At 47.2% G+C, this 20,715-nt stretch overlaps 1 protein-coding gene across 2 annotated transcripts in view; it reads right to left on the bottom strand.

Moving 5' to 3' along the window:
* The window catches only part of LOC138448990 (zinc finger protein 436-like), a 555,369-nt gene that overhangs the window by 476,789 nt on the left and 57,865 nt on the right, over positions 1–20,715 (bottom strand). For both annotated transcript variants that reach the window (XM_069604735.1, XM_069604736.1), the window contains exon 2: positions 2,252–2,378. In XM_069604735.1, the coding sequence (XP_069460836.1) occupies positions 2,252–2,378 (127 nt within the window). The remainder of the gene's footprint in view (positions 1–2,251; positions 2,379–20,715) is intronic.

The raw sequence follows: 20,715 nt of genomic DNA on the forward strand, positions 1-20,715 counted from the left end.
ATATGTGAGTGAAAGTGGTTGTAAAGAGAGCAGAGAGAGTGTGAAAGGTGATAGAATGAAAGGAGGGTGAGTGAGGAGAAGGTGGGGTGGAATAGTAGTGGTTTGGAGGTGGGCTGTATAGTAGAGGTGGGAGTTGCAGTAGGTGGAGTAGTAGTGGTGTAGAGTCTGAAGTAGTAGTAGTAGAGAGCAGCAGAGAGTATTAGTAGTAGTGTGGAGAGGCAGGAGCAGTAGTAGTATAGGAGGGGAGAGTAGTAGGGAGTAAGATCAGAGGGTGGAGGAAGATCATAGCAAGAGGAAAGTAGGGAAGTGAGAGGGATACCATTAGAGGGACAGATAAGTGGAGAAGTGGGAGAAGAGAGGGTGGAAGGAATGGAGGACAGTAGCAAAACAGGTAGAGAGTTGAACAGTAGGAAAAGGAGAAGAAGGGCGTGAAAGAGCAGACGAGTGCCCCAGAGTGATTGGAAGGCACTATGCAAACGGGGTCCCAGATATGTGTAACCTAGATTGCTGCCTGAGAAAGTCTAGATAGATGAGACATTTGCCTTTAGGCCATCACTTGTAGATAGAAATCTTTTAGTAGGGGTTCCCGATCATTTGTACCAGTCTAGGGTCGAGACAAGCCTGGGTTAGGCTTTGACTGCCCATCCTTAGATTAGAGAGGAACTGCCACTAGGCCTGTTGAGAATTTGAGAAAATAAACTTGAACCTCATCTTGGAGTTTGCTCAGATTCATTGGCCTTAAGAACACACACAGCATGCATTTGGCACTCAAATAATTAACATGGTTTAGATACCCAACATGGTTTACCACACTAGATATTATTGAATGCCAGTTTCAGTTCATAAACATTGTAATTAAAGTAATCTTATATTTTTTGTAATTATTTGGTTAAAAGAAAAAATCAACCTTTAACATTTTATAGAACAATCAAAAAAGATACAATTACATTTATGAATAGAAAACATGATCAAGCACAATATTTCAAACATCAAACATTTAACATTCAAATTATAAATATACTTAAAAGAATTCAATTCATTGAAAAGAAAAAGGTCCACCGTACTAAAACATGTACCTCAAACTAAAATGAATTCACATCTAACTTCAGAGGTTTCAGAAAGCCTGTAACAACCACAACTATTGAGGTAGTGCAACCAGCTAGGTATACTGTCCAAAGTGAGTCTGCGCCAAGAAATAAAGACATTTTCTGGTATTTCTTTAGATAGTTCCATCTGAAACCCTGAAGGGTTTTTATAAGTTAGTAATAGGTGTTTTAGAGTTCCACAGATCTGATCTTACAAATTCGACATGAGGTTTGCTCATCAGATACCATAACGGGCCAGAATTGATTTTGTCAGGAACAAATTCCACCGAAAACAGAGAAAAACTTGCCTAGTGAATCTATCAGGGTAAATTGCGAGAATCGCCCATTTCTTATTTTCCTCCCTAAGATGGTCCAGGGAGGAGTAAGCATGCATGGTCTCTATAGTGGATATCCAATCCATATCATACAATTTAGATTTGATTCTTGCTGGATAGTAAATCAGATCCTGAATCGAGTTTCCACCATCCCCCAGAAGGGTGCTACTATAGTCACAGATCTTGCACAGCCAAACATTAGTGCTCGCCTCTAACATCATTTTTAAATCCACATACAATGTGTTATCGTGGGGGACATAAGATTTTCCGAAGGAGGAATAGCATTTTCCATTCAGCCCTGGCTTTTAATCATACCACACCCAATTTGTACCCTGTCGCCGCAAAACAGTTCTCCACAATAAGGCCTCAACCACTGGCAAGCAAGCAATCACTGCCATGGGATAAGTGTCAAACCTATACAGCAATTTGGGACTGCCTTCCCTTCGTAGTATCGCATCGCAGGCCTCAAGGTCAACTTAACGTATTTAGTATCAACACTCTGAAGTTGCCTAGCTATGGCAACCATCCAACTTTTAATCCATGAGAAGTTGTTAGGGACACTCGCCCTGGAGGAGATTAAAAAACCTGGGTAAATTAAACTCCCAGGTTTCCCCACAGGTTCAGAGCCAAGTCGCCATATATATCCAAATCTTTTTCCTGGACTTATAGCCAATATGTGTCTGAAGGGGTTTGCTAAAAAAGCACAAGGACAACACATTAGAATTGTCTCAATTACATCTTTCCAACACTGATTAAATCAAAAACTAAATTAAACAGCAAGCTTGGCAAGCATTACATAATGTTACACACTTTAAAAATAAATAACTTTACCTAAAGAGGTCAGCGCTTGGTGAATTTCCTTCATCAAAATTTGATAAAGTTCCATTTGCCATTCTTGTAAAAGTCTCCACTCTGCTTTCGAGAAATGGCCAGCAAATTCCTGGAACGAAACTGGAGCCTGGAAAATAAGGTACTGCATCTTAGATTCTGCAACTTCATTTAGCAAAACCTAATTTCCGCTGCAAATTGGGCACTGACAGAAGACCTTCAGCTAGAAGTTTGTGCCAGCCATTGACACAGCTCCTCATTCATGCATATGGCCACCACCATGGATGTGCATGAACATACGTGCAACGAAAGGGCTGATACATAGGTAACTAACTGAGAGTGCACCCATGCAGCTCACTCTTGACAGCTACTTTCCTTCCTTGCTGGACCATTGCATCTTAGTATGGCCCGAGCATAGTGCTCAGAAGAACTTTATTTACCTTTTTGTGAAGATGTCCAGTATGGGTGTCTTTCAATGACTGACATAATGTTCAATGTTACCCCCTTTCAGGCTGGGAACCCCTGGAACGTGTACATTATTATTTAGCATGTTTACGATTGTAATGCCAAAACCTACTTGAATAGGCACACATTTGGGGGAGCCTCTCTACTGAGCGTGAAGCGAACACTGCCAAATAACCAGTTCTCTAGGTTTTTGTAAAATGTGCAAAACTTGGGATTTAACCATAAATGACCCTGGGGTAATCCAGACGTGGACCCCTTGCTCATTGTGCTCAGGGATGCACAGCTTCACCTCACTGATGATGTCCAACAAGGATGAAACATGTATCTGGGTCGATGACGCACCCTTGCGTAGAGGAAAATTGCCTAGCATGTTGGTCCCCACTGCCCTTGTGGGGGATACCAAATGGATATGCAAATGTTATTTCTTCTTTATCAAAAGGTTCAGTGAACTAAAACGTGGTTTTAGACTCTCCCGAGAGGGAAACACATAACACTGCTTATTTCAGCCATTTTCAAACTAAGTAGGGAGCCGCGTGCATTTTTTGTAAATCCTACTTGAGTAAGCACTAGCCAGCCTATTATTATGCAATTGATGCTGATTACCTACATTCCAAACCTGCAGATTTACTTTCAGACTTTTGACCCACAGTAATTCCACATCATAACCCCCAACGCTAGCCTCCAGGAGGAGGAGGGCAAGAGTAAGTGAATCCGTTAATTTGTTTATTTTGGATAAAATCCATACATACATCGTAAAATCATAAAAACACATAAGAATTCCATCACGATAGAAAAAACGAATACAATTAATATAATAAAATGCAAGTGTCGTAAAATACAAAGACAAATACATGTACAATTTGAAAGAGAACTGCGGGTTGGAATCACCCCATTTCATGTTAATACAAAGTTCCACTTATGTTGCCTTGTTTTTAAGGCCAATGTGTTACAAGTTGACACAAGAGTGATTGGTCAAATAAAACCCTCAGGTTAAACATAGCATCTCCATAGTAACTGGAGCCCTTTACTAATATTGTAGAAATGAACCGCTTTGCTCTCATAGATCAATACCTGGGAGAGAAAACAAAATGTACAAATAGGTTCTGACAGCCCCAGACCACATGAACACTGATAATTAAGACGAAAGTTATTTGTCCAGCTGGACCAATTATCAGAGAGATGGCGTCGATCTTGCCTGAGCCAAGTTATTCGTTTTCTGTGCATAAATATTGGGTTTATATCGCAATGTACTGGTAGAGGATCTAGAATGGTCAGATTAAGGCAGGTTGCCACAGAAGGCATAAACCTCACCTCTTGCCATTACACATCCCGTCTATCAGGGATAACCATTGCATTTCAAATACTTTTGGCATGTATAGGTATGGTTTATCGTATATCAAACTACACTTATTTCTCAATTGTCATTAGAGGCTTCCTAATATTTTTAAACCATTTAATGTTTTAAAGATTCTATACTGGAAAACGTTCCCTCACAATGTCGTTATGCAGCTCGTTGTTGTTCCGTAACCATATCTTATCTTGGCTAATGCTCTCACACTGTGATGATGTAGAACATCACTAACTCAATGAACATCCAACTCACTACATGCTCTGGTATTTGCAGTTGTGTCTATAATAAGCACACACAAAAGGAGGCTTAGAGATAGGCAATCTGTTAAATTACAGCAGTCACATGACTGAATACATCATGCTTCAGGCCCATGAGAAACGTGTGTAACTGTTATGACTGGCTTTACCTGCACCCTGCTTTGTATGGATGGAATGCTGTGAGTGACTGACGTGGAATGCAGAGTGAGATAATGTTGTGTTATGAGTGGGTTCCATGAATGTCAGTTGAGAGGATGTGATGACAGAGGATGCCGGTGGATGTTCCTGTCCTTGACTTACCCGATTTCATGTATTTGACATGATGTACTTAGAGCAAAGTAAAGAACATGTTTTCTCTTGCAAAGATGTCAGTGGCATTATTGGCCAGGGACCCAACTTAACATTGTGACGAGAATGCTGGCTGTGCTGGGGGGGACAGCACCCTGAGGACATCCACCGCCCCCCAAACGCTGAGAAGATCCTCTCTCAGGTATGAGCGCTACGAGGTTCAGTGGGGACTAGTGAGGCGCAACCATTGAAGAGGAGAGCCAGGGCCAAGGGCTAGTGAGTTGTCAAGTGGCGTACAGGAACATATGGTGGGGCTTGGAGCCCATTGCCGAACATTAGAGGAGCTGGGAGCCTCTCACAGAACATAGTGTATGCTGCTGCACCAGAGCTGCGTGTCATTTCGAGAATAGCAAAGGAGCTATGGGGAAGGGAATAGTTTCTTACCTGTAACTCCATTTCTCCAGCATTGGTATCTTTCATGGATTCACATGCTTAGAATATTCCCCGTCGTCAGGCTGAGAATCCTTGGTAAGTTATATAGACATTTTCCATAGGAAAAATTCCGACACTTTTGTGTCCTATCTATGTCGTTTTGGGCAGCACACGCCGGCGCCACTAGGACGTAGAGGTATATAGAGCCCCGCCCCCGCGGCTCCCTCAGATTTCGGCCCCCAAAGTAGTATGGGGGGATCTCTGGTTTGCATGCTCAGGGGAGGCAGGCGGGCGCATGTGAATCCATGAAAGATACCAATGCTGGAGAAATGGAGTTACAGGTAAGAAACTATTCCCTTCTCCAGCATTGGATCTTTCATGGATTCACATGCTTAGAATAGATTGTATAGCAGTATCCCCCAACATTGGAGGCGTGTATGCAAACCAACATCACAATAATCACAATGCATATTTAGCATGGCAACACATTACATTATAGCATGTTAACAGTGAAAGACAATACACTTTAAAGCATAGTTGTCGAAGGGTGTAACCCCCACTTGGGGCTTACCTTATTGGAACAGGTGACATAGTACTGCACGCCCCATCTGTGTATCTTCAGCATGTTGCTGTGCGAGACAGTAATGTCGGGTAAACGTGTGTGGTACCGACCAGAAAGCCGCCTGGCAGATATCCCCTAGCGGAATTCCGGACCACAACGCCGTCGACGACGATGTAGATCTGGTCGAATGGGCCCTTGGACGCTTTTCTAGCGGTTTTCCGGCCTTGGAATGACAATAAGAAATGGCTGAAGACACCCATCTGGATAGTCCTTGTTTGGAGATCGCCTTACCCTTACCCGCAGGACCATAAGCTACGAAAAGTTGTCTCGTGTCTCTGAAGCTTTGAGTACGATGGAGATAACATTTTAAAGCTCTTTTCACATCCAATGTATGGAGAGTCTTCTCCGCCACCGAAGACGGTGTTGGAAAAAATGTAAGCAACACTATAGAAGCGTGTTTGTGGAACATGGAAGGCACTTTAGGTATGAAATGCGGGTTAGTGGCCAGCACAACTTTATTACTGAAAAACCTCAAATACCGAGGGTCGATCACTAAAGCTTGTATTTCTGACAGACGTCGAGCTGAAGTAATGGCCACCAGGAAAGCCAATTTCCAAGACAAAAATGTTAATGATGTCGACGACATTGGTCCAAAAGGGGGTTTCATCAGGGCTGCCAGAACCAGGTTTAGACTCCAGATCGGAGGAAACTTCTTCGTGGGAGGAAAGGTTCGAAACAACCCTTTAAGGAAGTGTTTAACTAGGCGGTCACTGAACAATGGAGTTGAATGTCTCTTCCGAGTAAATCTCGAGATGGCAGCCAGATGCACCTTTATGGATGAAACAGATAAACCGTTATTAGCCAGGAGCAACAAGTATGGTTGGAGCTGTTCCGGTGTGATCGTCAGCGGGACCAAACCTGGTAGACCTGCGCACCATATGCAGAAACTTTTCCATTTGTATGAATATGAAGCGTTCGTGGAAGGTGCCCTTGCAGCTTGCAAAATGCAACGACAATCCGCTGGAATCGCAAATGGTGCCAAACTCGGAGAAATCAGGAGCCAGGCCGTCAGACTGAGGCTGTCCGGGTCGTGATGCCAAACGACCCCTTTCTCCTGAGACAGAAGGTTGGGGATCTTCTGGAACCTCATTGGTTCTGCCGCTGAAAGGTGAAGTAGATCGGAGAACCACACTTGTCTGGCCCAATACGGGGCCACCAGGATCACCCGACATGGATATCTGTGGAGCCATTGCCGAGTCCGACGGATCAGAGGAAATGGGGGGGGGGAGGCATACAGAAACTTGCCCGTCCACGGGAAGGAGAACGCGTCCCCTAGCGAGTCTTGTTGTGGCCACCTGCTCGCGTATTGTGAGCATTTCTTGTTGTCTCTCGTCGCAAAGAGATCGAGGGCCGGATGACCCCATTTTGCGAAGACACGGTGCAGTGGTTGGTCGTTCAGTTCCCATTCGTGTAGATGATTCATCTCCCTGCTGAGAGCGTCTGCTTGCACATTTTTTACTCCTGGTAAGTGGAACGCCAACAGATGTATGTTGTGTTGGAGGGCCCAATGCCAGATCTCCTGGGCTTCCGTCGACAGGATCCTGGAGCGAGTTCCTCCCTGCTTTCGTAGATAAAACATTGTTGTTGTGTTGTCTGTCATGATTCTCACCACTGAGCCCTTTATCTGTGGCAGAAAGGATTTCAGGGCCCAACGCACCGCCCTCAACTCCAGCAGATTGATGTGAAGGGCGGATTCTTCCGATGACCAACGACCCTGAACCTGAACCTGTAGGGACTCCAGATGAGCTCCCCAGCCAGTTAGAGAAGCATCCGTCACCACTGTCCTCTGTAACGCAGGTTCCAGCAGGGGCATTCCCTTCGTCAGATGTATGGAAATTCTCCACCATTGAAGAGACTGCACGAGCTGGCCGTTGATGGTCAACTTGTCCAACCAGCGCCCTTGACTCTGTGCCCATCGATCCGCCAAGAATTCCTAAAGAGGCCTCATGAAGAGGCGACAATTGTCGATCAAGGGTATGCAGGACGACATGGTCCCCAGCAGGGACATGTACCTTCGCACCGACACTCTGGTGTCGACCTTCCATTCCGATGCCTTTTGTTGCACTTTGTGAATCCTTTCGAGGGATGGCCTCACCAGCCCCGACTGTGTGTGGAACTCTGCCCCAAAAAGACCAAGGTCCTTGATGGCTTTAATTAGGACATGTCGAAGTTCACTGCAAAGCCCAAATGTTGTAGGAGGGACATGGTGGCATCTAGGCTTTCTTGTGCCCTTTCCGGAGACAATCCCCTCACTAGCCAGTCATCCAAATAAGGGTACACATGGTGACCTTCCTTTCTTAACCAGGCTGCTATTGGAGCCAGAAATTTGGTGAATGTCCTGGAGGACGATTTTAGTCCGAACGGGAGGACCTTGAACTGATAGTGGGTTCGTCCGACGACGAACCGCAGAAATCTTTTGTGTCGTCGACGCATCGGGATATGGAAGTATGCATCCTGAAGGTCTAGCGACGACAAATAATCTCCGGGTTGTATCGATCGGATCACCTCCTGGAGTGTAAGCATTTTGAATTTTAAATTCTTGAGCAGTTTGTTGAGTGCTCGTAGATCCAGAATGGGACGTCATTTTCCATTTGGTTTCTTGACGACAAAGTAACGGGAGTACACTCCCTGTCCTTTTTCTGCCACCGGGACCAGTTCTATCGCCCCTTTCTGCAGCATAAGCGCCACCTCCTGCAGTAGTATTTGAAGGTGGGGCTGAGCCGAGAACACCGGTGGAATGTGTGGTGGCTTGTCCTTGAACTGTAGAGTGGCCCAGATGAATCGTGTCCAAAACCCATTGGTCTGTTGTTATGCGCTCCCACTCGTCGACGTGACGTGACACTCGGCTCCCAGGACGTCCTGAAAAATGTCATTGTTGGTTCTTGGCTTGTTTATCTTTCGTCGACGAAGGGTAGGCACCCCGCCGTCTGGAGGTTTGGTAATCTCTGCCTCTACGAGAAGACTGGGCCGCACGTCTGTAGCCTTGGGACGAGTAGGAGGGTCTGTTGAAACCTCGGTCTCTAGATGACCCAAACCTGGAGTTACCAGAAGCCCCTCTGAAAGGACGAAAGGAACGAAAATTCCTACCACTCTGGAGGGCTCCGAGTGACCGCGCCGTGTCAGTATCCTCTTTCATGCCCTTCAAGGCCTCATCAACTTTTTCACCGAACAGTTGTTCCCCTTCACACGGCATATCCAAGACTTTATATTGCACCTCCGGTCTGAACGTAGTGCGCTTGAGCCAGGCTTGTCTTCGTAGTACTACGCCATTATTGATTTGCGTAAATCCGGACTCGGCTTGGTCGACAGCAATGTTTATAGCATGGTTGGAGGCCTCTTCTCCTTCCCATACTAGCAACATGGCAGACTTTCTATGTTCTTCGGGCAAATGTTCCAAGATAGGAGCCTGCCGGTGCCACATTTCCCTGTCATACCTAGATATAATCGCCAAGGAGTTGGCTGCTTTAACTAGTCGCGCCGACCGACAGCACCTTCTTGACAAAAGCGTCTTGCCTCCTGGCTTCGTTGTCCGGCGGGGTCGTGCATTTATGTTGAGACCTGGCCTTTCTAACCGCCGCCGCAGATACCACCGATTCCGGCGAAGGTTGAGACATCAAGCACTTGGGAGTCGATTCCGGAGCCTTGAATTTCTTCTCCAAATGACCTTTTACTGCCGGTTCCGAGAAAGGATGACGCATGGTCCTCAGGCCCTCTTGCCAAACCTGGTCTAAAATAGGGATGGCGAATATGGATTTCCTTCTCTTGCCCATATGATCAAAAAGAAAACAATCCTTTTTCTCTTCTTCAGGGACTAGGCCAAACTCAGCACACGCCTTACTCATCATGGCATGGAACGCCCCCACGTCGTCAGGTGGTGATGGCTGCGCCGGACTTCTCAGAGCTTCCATTTCCGCTTCAGAGTCCCATGTTGGGTCCCTTGAGGGGGATAGTGAGATGTCTGAACCCGACCCTTCGTGGTCTGAATCAGAGTCCGGTAGTTCTCCCTCTTCTTGTGGGCTCGGGCGATCTTCCGCAGCTTGGGAAGCAGCAGTAATCCTGGTCGTCGAGCGAGGAGCCGGGCCCGGCTCGTCGATGAGTGGCATAGACTGTAGCAGTGCTGGGGCACTGGGCTGAGGTATCCGTGTGTCCAAACGCTCTAACAGGTTCTGTAGCGTATTTAGCACCTCCAAGGACAGAACTGCCTGGGGGTTCAGTAATGACGAGGTCATAGGGATGGTACCCCCACTCAAGAGCGTCACCGCACTGGTTGGTTGCAACCCCAGATCGGTTGGGTGCGCGACCGGGCCACGTTCCTCGTCAGCCGACGAGATGGAAAAAGCCGCCTCTGGTTGCAGCAGGGCCTCAGGTGGAACGGGGTCGGAAACCTCCGGTTGCCATCCCATAGACGGAACCACCGTCGACGACAATATGTTTCCTACAGCCGCAGTCTGAACCGTGGGAGGAGCCGCCGATGACGCAGGCGTCGACGAGCAGGCCGTCGACGAAGCAAGTGGCGCAGGGCCTTGAGGTGTTCCCGCTGCTTTCGGGGCGGACTTGCTGGCCGAGGCCTCTCGACTCAAGGTAGACTTATGACGGTCTCCTGAGGAGGATTTAGATGGTTCTTTTCTCTCCTTTTTAGACGAGGAGGAAGAAGACGATGCCTTGTGTGAAGAGGGGGCCTTTGAATGTTTCTCCGAGGGGCGTTTTTCAGCAGAACGCGCCTTCTTCGTCGGGGGTTCTGACTTACTTCTCGAGGCCGTGGAGCACTCCTCCGATGCCGGGTACGCACCCGCCCCGTCATTGAGCCAATCGACAAGGCGTCTTTTACGGTCTTTGAGGGTCTTCTGGGAGAAGCCCTGACAGATTTCACATGTGTCCGCTGTGTGGTGAGGATGAAGGCAGTAAATGCAGGAGTAGAAAGTACAACCTAACCAAATACCAGATACGCGAGGTAATCCCACTACTTTGGAAGACGGTTGAAATCTGAGGGAGCGGCGGGGCGGGGCTATATATACCTCTACGTCCTAGTGGCGCCGGCGTACGCGGCCCAAAACGACGTAGATAGGACACAAAAGTGTCGGAATTTTTCCTATGGAAAATGTCTATATAACTTACTGAGGATTCCCAGCCTGACGACGGGGAATATTCTAAGCATGTGAATCCATGAAAGATCCAATGCTGGAGAAACGTGCAGCTTAAAGAGCAGCTGAAAGCTATTGCAGTTTACCTGTTGGCAGTGATGCGGATTGAGCTGCTGCAAAATAATAGAGTTTCTGGAGAGTTGGAGCGGGAGCGCTGCTGTGGTTCAGTGGTGTATGTCTCCTGGAGTCCGGCACAGAGGTGCTGCGGCGGGAGGATTGGTCTGGCCTTCTTGTGGAAACTGTTGGAGCAGAGAGCTCTGTCCTCCTCTGTAGCCTGTCTGGACTGGGGACATCACAGAGAGTGCTTAGGGGGATGGCGATCGTATTGGTGTTGGAGACGTCACTATTGGGAATCTCCATATTATTGGAGCTGCGGAGGACGAAGAAAAGAAAAGGACTATGTGAATGTTCCTTCGTGCTCGCCGTTCGTGTCACGTCCATGGAACTTCATTGGATTTAAGCTTGTTCTTATCGTGCCACGGCGCAAGGAGAAGGAGCGGCCTTGATATGGTGTGTGAGGCAATAAGGAAGAGGAGTAGGGTCATGGCAATGCTGGAAAATGTTGCGTGGCAAAGTGGGAAGATGATACAAAGGCTGCGACACAGCGCTGGAAAAGGGGGCCGTGTCCCCAGAGGTACTGTGTGGCAGGTCGCGGGATGTGCGACCAGCGAGATATTGTTGGTCTGACAATATCTAGGGGCTCGAATTGAAGGCGGCCTTGTAGCAATAAATGAGGGAGTTGTCCCATATTCATAATTGTGGGCACAGTAGATAGGAGAGTGAGTTTGGTCATGTGAGGTGTTGCCTGTGTTTTGCAGTGGGATGCTGCAGAGTGAGTAATGCTTCAGAGTGAACAGTGCTGCTTATTTGTTTGTTTTGTTTTATTCACATTTATATAGCGCACAACAGTCCGAGGACATCATGGCACTTGTTACAGTACAATGCTTAGTTGCAGGGTCATGAATCATACATATGTTACATAATGAACAGTTTGAGCAGGGATACAATATATATATACAGGTTTATAATGTAGTTATATTACATTTGTGTTTATATTACAATATACATGACAGGAATAGGGTAGGAAGTTGCGTTGCTCGTTGAGGCAGGTGGTCTTGAGGTTGCTGCGGAAGACAGAGAGGGAAGTTTCAGCTTTAAGGGTGGCAGGGAGTGAGTTCCAAAGTTTTGGTGCAATGTATGAGAAGCCTAGACCTCCAGCTGTGGCTCTCTTGATGCGTGGTATGTGTAGCTGGTTGGTGTACTGAGCTCTGGTGGGGCGAGTGGAGGTGGTTCTTGATATAGCATCGGATAAGTAGGTGGGAGCGGTGTTGTTAATGCATCTGTGTGTGATGGTAAGGATTTTCAAAGTAATGCGGTCTTTGACCTGTAGCCACCGTGCTTCGAGTCTGGCATGAGATATATGGTCTCTTCTTGGGATGCTCAAAGCGGCTCTTAGGGCATTGTTTTGTGTGGTTTGTAGTCTATGAATGTTCTTGGCGGAGGTGCCAGCTAAGAGAGCTTTGCACAATCGAGTTTAGCGCCTATAGTTGCTCTAGCTATGGCCAAGCGGTTGGCGCAGATAAGTAGTGTTTGATGGCATTGATGAGTTTGGTGCAGAGCGCTGATGCAGAGGCTATGGCGCTGACTTGTCTGTTCATTGATAGATTTGCGTCAATGTGAACACCTAGTGTCTTGACGGAGGATGATACTGGGATGGTCGAGTTGTCTATGTTGAAGTTGGTGTATTGGGGGTTTAGGTTTTTCTGGCCAAGGATGAGAATTTCAGTCTTCTCCCCATTTAGACAGAGGCCATTGATTGCCATCCATGCTTGGATCGTAGCATAGATATTGTGGAGGGCCTTGGCGTCTTGGTGATAGTCCAGATAGGGGTATAAGTACTTGAGTATCGTCTGCATAATTGGTATATGCAACACTAATGGAGTCAAGTAGGTCGAAGAGGGGTTTCGTGAAGAGGTTATAGAGGGTGAGGCTGTACATAAACCTTGGGGGACACCGCAGTTTATAGTGGTAGGATCTGCGTTTGCAGTGTCGGAGTAGACCTTCATGGCTCTACCTTCGAGGAAGGATGTGATCCATGATGCTGCTTGTTTAGAGAAATGGGCTGCATGAGTGAGGTGGGTGGCGAGTGTTTGGTGATCTACCAGGTTGAAGGCTGCTAATAGATCGAGAAGGAGAAGCAGGGCAGGTTTGCCTTTGTCCATGATATGTGAGATTTGGTTTTTTAGGTCTAGTAAGGGTGATTCTGTTCCGTGCCTGACACGGAAGCCAGATTGCCTTTTACCTAGTATGGAGTTAGCTTCTATGTATGACTGGATCTGGTTGTGGGCTGCTTTGTCCAGGATTTTCAAGAGGAACGGGACAGTCATTATCGGTCTGTAGTTGTTGGGTTGCGCTGGGTCAAGTAAGGCCTTTTTTAGTAGAGGCCGCACCCATGCTTCCTTGAGATTGTTTGGGACAATTCCTGTTTGGAATGATGCGTTAATGAAAGCAGTAATAAGGGGTGCTAGGTCGTTGGCGCATTCCTTGATGATTTTAGGAGGGCAGATGTATGCTTTGCAGAGAGATGGTTTGAGGTTTTTGATGAGATGAAGGACCTCAGGTTCAGAGATGTCTCTGAATGCAAATTGGGCGTGGTTGAAATTACTACCCTCATCAGGTGTGGGGCTGTTAGCTTTTGGGTTTGGGAGGGCTTTGCAGTGGTTTTGAATTTTATTTTGGAGGAGTTTTATTTTGTTGAGCATGGCGGACTGAATGCTCGCACACCAGGATTTGTCTTTAATTATCCCGTCTGCGGTAGCTGGGGGTGTGACGAGTTTGTTAAAGATGGCGAATAATGTTTTCACTTGGGAGTTGGCCTTTGAGATCCTCTCGTTGAAAGAGTTGGATTTTGCTACTAAAATGGCTTTTTTATATTGGAGGGCTATTTGTTTGAAAAGGGTCTTATTTAGGTCACTGGGATCCGCTTGCCAGATTTTTAGTGATTGACGCTTTTGCGCTCTGAGGGTTTGGAGTTCATCCAAGAACCAAGAGTTGCAGTGAAATGATTTTTTTTCTTTCTTGCTTTCCAATGGGGCTATAGAGTTTATGGCATTGGTGAGAGTATCATTAAAGATAGCTGATAGTATTTTTGGTTCCTGAGAGAAAGGTGGTGCTAGGCTGGGGTTTTTGAGGTAGGGTCGCAGATTGTGTGCGTTGAGTTTTTTGGAGCTTCTTGTTATGGAAGGTGTAGCGTGGGTAATAGTCTTGGGGGTGGGGTTGGTGGGGATAATGAATTCTATGCATGTGTGGTCCGTCCATGGGAGAGCAGTTTTTGAGATAATGTTGGATGCACAGTTGTGATCCATGACCCAGTCAAGGGTGCGGCCTTTGGAGTGAGTGGGGGTGATGACTCTTTGGGAGAATCCTAGGTCTGCGAGTTCTTTGGCTAAGAATGTGGCAGATGTGTCCTTGGGATCATTATATCCTAAATTTAGGTCCCCTAATAGAAGGATTTTGGAGGATTTTTTAATGTTGTTACAGAGCCTTTGGGAGAAGTGCTCTTGGAAGTCTGCTGGGGAGACCGGGAGGTCTATATAGGATGTGGATATTGATTAGGTTGTTGGGGGAGAGCGTAAGCTTGGCTGATAGGATGTCAGCATTTCCACCCCATGTGCTATGGTCTGCTAGTCTCAAGGATAGTGAGTCTTTGTGGATGAGGGCGACTCCCCCTCCAATCTTATCAGGTCTATCGTGCCTAAGGATGGTGTATCCTGGGGGTAGGGCTAGTGCGATGGCTGGGCAGGAGGCATCATTGAGCTAGGTTTCGGTAATGCATAGAAAATCCAGATTGTGAGTGGAGAGTCATTTATCTCTAAGGCATGTGCAGGTAAGGAGCGTACGTTCAATAGTGCACATTTGAGAGGTGGGCATTTTGTACCTTTGACATTTTTGTTTATGCTTGTATGGGGTGAGGTGTGCATGTTGTGGTGAGTGGTAGTGAAGGACTTGTTGCGGGGAGGTGTTGAGGCAAGTTGGGGTGATGGTGAGAGAGGGGCGGTGCTGGTGCGATTGCTCATTTTAGCTGCAGTGTGAGTTGTGCAAGTAGTGCTGCATTGAGGTTATTGAGTAGTGCTGCAGTGCGAGTATAGTGTGGTGCTGCAGTGAGGTTTTCAGGATGGCGGGTTGGGTCCCGATTGTGGTGCAGTTTGTGTCAGGATGGCCTGATGGGTCCTGAGTGTGTGCAGCATGGTTCAGGATGGCCGGGTGGGTCCTGGATGTGTTGAGTGAGGTGTTAGGTTGATCGAGGTGCATTATGAATGTGCATGTGTATATTGGTATGGGGTGCATTTGGAATGAGTTTGCTTAAGTATAGAGTGCAATTAATTGATTTTCTGCGAATAGAGATATTTAGAGAAATGTATTAATATTTTGTCCTTTCACAGATGGACTTTTAGAGTTTTAGCTGAACTGGAGAGTTTGCACTGTCATAGCATGTTGTGAAGTTAATTGTATTAACCTTTTAATTTTCAGGTTGGACTTTATGGACAACATGTTAAAAGTACAATGTGTTACAATGCACAGTCAGTGCATCATTTAATAATATGTAATAATTATTAATGTGACTATAGGAATGTTTTTAGAGAAGATATTTGTTGCTGGTGTCCGGTGTGTCCATCGCTCTCTGGTGGTGGTGTGTGTTGGTAAAGGGGGAAGATATGTTATGACTAGCTTTACCTGCACCCTGCTTTGTATGGATGGAAAGCTGCTGACAGAGAGGATGCCGGTGGATGTTCCTGTCCCTTTGACTTACCTGACTTGATGTATTTGACCTGATGTACTTAGAGCAAAGTAAAGAATATGTTTGCTCTTGCAAAGATGTCAGTGTCATTATTGGCAAGGCAACCAACTTAACAAACTGCTTTTGTTTTATACACGGGATAATAGCTAATTTTGTATAGAAAAAAAAGAAACAACACAGATCATCACTTACAGGTAAGAAACTATCAAGCCAACCATGAAAGGCCACCGTCGGGCCACAGGAGGATTGGATGCATTCTGAAGATGAGTGCGATCCAACTCCCAGGGACTGAGATATAAGCTACTGGAAGGCCTGGGAACTAATTAAATCAGGGAAGCGATGGAACCTACTCCAGTAGTGGGGCCACCACAAAACAGAGATGGATGACGAAGGCAGGAAATGCCAAATACTGGAAGACCTGCTTGGCCGAGATGCATGCTATAGGGAGAGAAGATCCAGGTACAGACACTTACCTTTGCAGAGAGGGGGAAATCGCTTTAGGCAGGTGGATGTTGGAGGGTCATGAGTCTCCCGCACAGAAGCCTTCCCCAGATGCTGAGCTAACTACCAGATGGCGCCTGGAACACTGCGAGGAGGGGACCAGAATGACGGGGTAGTGCCCAAGGACAACAAGAGGGAGGAAGGTGGGGCAGGAGACTCAGGGGCCTATGATCTACCAGGGAGAGAGGAAATGTCTGGAAAGAGCTGTGACAAATCAAGCAAATTTGTCACTTCTGTGAGGCTAGGGAGGCGAGTCCGCTCCGCAAAATCCCTCCGTAGTGGTCAAGGCAAGTGGGACCTCACCGGGAGACACTCCCCCTTAGGGAACAAGGACTCCCGTTCCTGTGAGGAACTTCAGAAACCATTACATATAAAGGCATACAAACGACTCTCTAAAATACCATGGACTTACAAGTGCCGAGACTTGGGTGAAGAAAATGTCAACCTATACCATTATCCAGAAGAAAGAGAACGTATCCCTTCAAATACAAGTCTCCAATCAACTGAGACGAGTAGGTTAAATAGCGAGGACCTGCCAAAAAATGTAGAGTGAGAAGAACGAATACGTAGGCAAGGGAGGCCCCTTTCTGCTAAACACCTATAGAAGGAGGAACAGAAGCGAGCCACGGAGTTCGCAACATTCAAGTTTGCGCTGAACTGAAAGGGGAGAAGGCAGAGCTTCGGCGTATCCCAGATGCAAGAATCCAAGAGGGCTTGAGCCCAAAACAAGGTGGTCTGAGCACGAACGATACATGGTGGAAAGGCAGCCCACAACCAACACAGTTTCCATCCAAAGAATGAAGGAGCAATATTTCTTTGTAAATTTTCAGTGGGTGGAAAGAAATGCCCTCTGGTTTTGGGACCGATATATAGCCCCCTTGATGACAGATCTTATGCAAATTGCCTATCAGGAGGCTAACCCTACTGGAGATACTCCTTATGTCAGAGTGTTATTCAGGAAAAGTTGTTTCTTTTTTAAACCGACCATAATGAAGATGATACTTTTATTAAGCTTAATCTATTCTGCTTTTCAATGATGAGTTCTTTTTTTAAAGACAGTCCTGTAATTCCCTTCCTATAATTGTAAGTTACTACATAATGAATAATTATTTCTGCCACAGACCCAAAGTGGAGATATGGTAGAAGAACCTGCAGGAATGGGCTGAAGCCGAAACGGCAGTATGGCAAGAAGCGGGTAATGGAGAGGGAGAGGAGGAAGCAGGGTCCCTGATGGCCTGGAGACACATGGTAGCTACATTATATGAGTCCCAACAGAAGGATCTCAGCGAGAATGAGTCAGCTGGGGAGCAGGCTATGGGAAGGCCTCGAAAACGGAGGAGCAGCGGAATGCGAGGTGAAGTAGGCTCGAGTTGGGGGGAGGGTTAATAGCAAACAGCAGAGCTTAAAGGTTAAGCGTCAGATGCTGTAGACCAGAGGTTTTCAAACTGCGGGCGCGCCCCCATCCCAGGGGGGGGGCGGCAGAGCCCAGCATGAAATGTAAAAAAATAAAAAATACACATTTTTTTTTTTTAGATTGGAGGAAATGGGAAGGGGCAGCTCACATGGTCAGACTGGGCCATAAAACGGTCTTAGGTACCAACGAAAAAATGGCCAGCAGTTGAAAATGGATATTCAGTGTTTAGTCACAGACTGTTTGAATAGTACCCAAGGTTTTTTTTTGTTCAAATGTAAACAAATGGTGATATTTAAAGAATATTGATTCAGCAACAATGGTCAAAACTACTAGCTGCATAGTGAAGTAACTCCTCAAACTGGCCCACATTGGCCAAAAAAGTAGCCGATTTTTACTGGCCTACATTAACATTTTGCATTTTTGGTACGGTCATCGCCCTATTGCCCTATAGGCCAGTCCAAGCCTGCCGGCTCGTCCATAATGGGTGAGGAGGCGTCCACCCACTGGCCACCTCATCCATTATGGAGGAACCGAGGAGCCAGCCCAGTGAAACACTGGGCACTCCCTCAGCTGCTTTTTCCAGCTGAGGGAGTGCTCCTGAGCTGGCTGAACTGTCAAAGGGAAACTCTGTTTCCCTTTGACAGTTCATTTCCCCAGCCGCACATGATCACTGAGCCATGCAACGCTGTGGGTGTTTTGCTTCACCAGTCTTGCATAGCTCATTGGAAATGCTGGCTGGGGCACTGCATGTATGTATGTGCGAGGGGGTGTTCCTGCGCCTCCTCGCACATACGGGCAGAGCAACCTGGAGCGGGATATTTTAGCAACCATGCGAGGTACGTTTATGGCGATTTTATTTTTTATTTAAATGTGGATGGATGTGTGTATGCTTGTGTTATGGGACTGTGGTGGGAGCAGGATGGGCGGCAGCACTGGGATAGTGGTGGGAGTAGGGTGGGGAGAGCCCAGGGTCTGTACTGGGAGTAGGGTGCGGCGACGGCATGCAAAAGTTCATAGCGATTTCTACATACTGTCCATCTGGCACTTTTGGGGGGGCCCGGCCTGCCCAAACTTTGCTCAGGGGGGGCCCAGGCCAAAAAAGTTTGAAGACCACTGTTGTAGACAGATAATGTATATTGCTGGTTGCTGAAGGTTTGTAGTTTGTTGTGATAATCAATAAAAATAGTTTTAAAAAAAAAGATTTCTATTATAAAACTGCATTGTTTAGATGTGTTTCTGTAAAGTTCAGTTAGTGAATCTACATCGCATCCTGTGAACTATAGTTAATTGTGTATGAATGGGAAGGTGCATCATATGAACAATGATTAGAAACCACTTGAAAATGTGCATTATTACACAGTTGAATGAAAAATGTAGTTCTATGATTTGCTGATTACATGTATCTGTGCAGCTAGTGCTCCGCCCATGAGCTTAGCCCAAACACCTGGCATTCTACCTCATCAATTTGTCGCTTTAAACCAGCTACCTCCCCGACCCCCAAAGTGACAGATGTAGGCAAATTACAATTTCCCACCTAGTTAGCCCAGTTCTCTGCTTGCTACAACTCCATCAAATCTGTTTGACCATAGCTTTGCATTTCCTCTTAATGAATGCACACAGCTTTTTGCAATAGTAGTCATAAATAGTGCCAACCAGTCTGTACATCTATAGACTACTCGAACACTGTACGCTATACTCAAGATTTCCTTCAACTCTTCAATTACGATTGTATGATATATGATATATGCTGTAGAGTTGCAGTCTGTGGCAGTCACTCCAACCTTTTCCTCAGAGACAGGAGTCTCTCTACCGTGTCTACTCGCATACGTGGGAGGTCCTACAAAAACTCCACCTAGCCGCGGAGCGGCCGCGGAGTTGGCTGTAGAGCTGCAGTCTGTGGCAGTCACTCCAACCTTTTCCTCAGAGACAGGAGTCTCTCTACCGTGTCTACTCGCATACGTGGGAGGTCCTACAAAAACTCCACCTAGCCGCGGAGCGGCCGCGGAGTTGGCTGTAGAGTTGCAGTCTGTGGCAGTCTGTGCACGTCTGAAACAATGGAAACAGCGGCTCCACCAGCAAATTCCACCCTTATAGCCAAAACCACGGACCGAGACCCAAAGGCCGTACAAGAGGGTCGCCAGCTTCGAAGTGCGCACACACGCCTCACTGTGGAAAAAAACCCACAACAACACAGCGTTCAATCCCATCTTACGCCGGGAAACTCTCAAAAACACTCAAAAACTCAAACAGGCTCATCTGTGAATGCCCGTTGGAAACAGGATTCCTTAAAAAGATCCGGGCCCAGTACTTTAATTACAAATACAGAAACTACTCACCATGAGTTAGCCCCAGGAGAATCGGAGGACCCGCTCTGGCGGACCTTGGAGGACGCCCTCCCGGCCCCGGTCCCGCCGAGCTCGGATCCCGAGGGGGACTCATCGATGCTCCTGAGCCCGCGCCAACGACCTCCTGCACGGGCCACGGCGGAAAACAGCGGCTGCAAACCGCGGTCTTGCCCGCGACCCCCACCCCTACAGCCTCGGGACCCGATGGCCTCCGAAGGGAGGATCGAGAACCGAGAGCGGGGGGAGGGGCTCGCTCGGGCGGGGAGCGTGGATCGCATGCCGCAAAGTGTCCTGGAGGACGAGCGAAGTTCGGCTCCTGCGGTAAAGGCCCTGGCAACGGCCTCCCCGGAAAGGACCCTAAGCGAGGCAGAGCACCCGCAGGTCTTTCTGGGGGCGGGGCCGACTTCCAGCGCAAACCCCGCGGCAGGACGCGTCGCACAGTGGGGAGGGCCGGATGGCCAAAGAGTCACACTCACCGCCGAAGAGGACGTTCAATCACCTCGGCAAACACGAAATGGCCAAAAAGACCCCTCAGCAGAGCCTAGTAGCTCCGAAAGTCATGAAAGAATCAAGGATAATCATGCCAGCAAGACACCAACAAAATCAAAACCCAAAGTACTCCAAAGCAAGTCTCTGAATACTCTTTCTCGCGCCTCAGTTGTCGATCACACTGCCCCAGGCAACACAGGATATGAAGAGCAGGTCCCAGCTCTGAAAGAGCCTCCGAAATCACTGCCCGCGCCCCCGGAGGCCTTGAAAAACAAAAAAAAACGCACTAGAAATGAGACGGATCCTCCGGACACAGGAAACGAAATTTCCACTTGGAAGAAAGTCCCTTCAAAAACGACAAAAA

The sequence above is a fragment of the Ambystoma mexicanum genome, chromosome 1p (assembly GCF_040938575.1).
Source record: "Ambystoma mexicanum isolate Mex_15411 chromosome 1p, UKY_AmexF1_1, whole genome shotgun sequence".
Classification (NCBI taxonomy): domain Eukaryota; kingdom Metazoa; phylum Chordata; class Amphibia; order Caudata; family Ambystomatidae; genus Ambystoma; species Ambystoma mexicanum.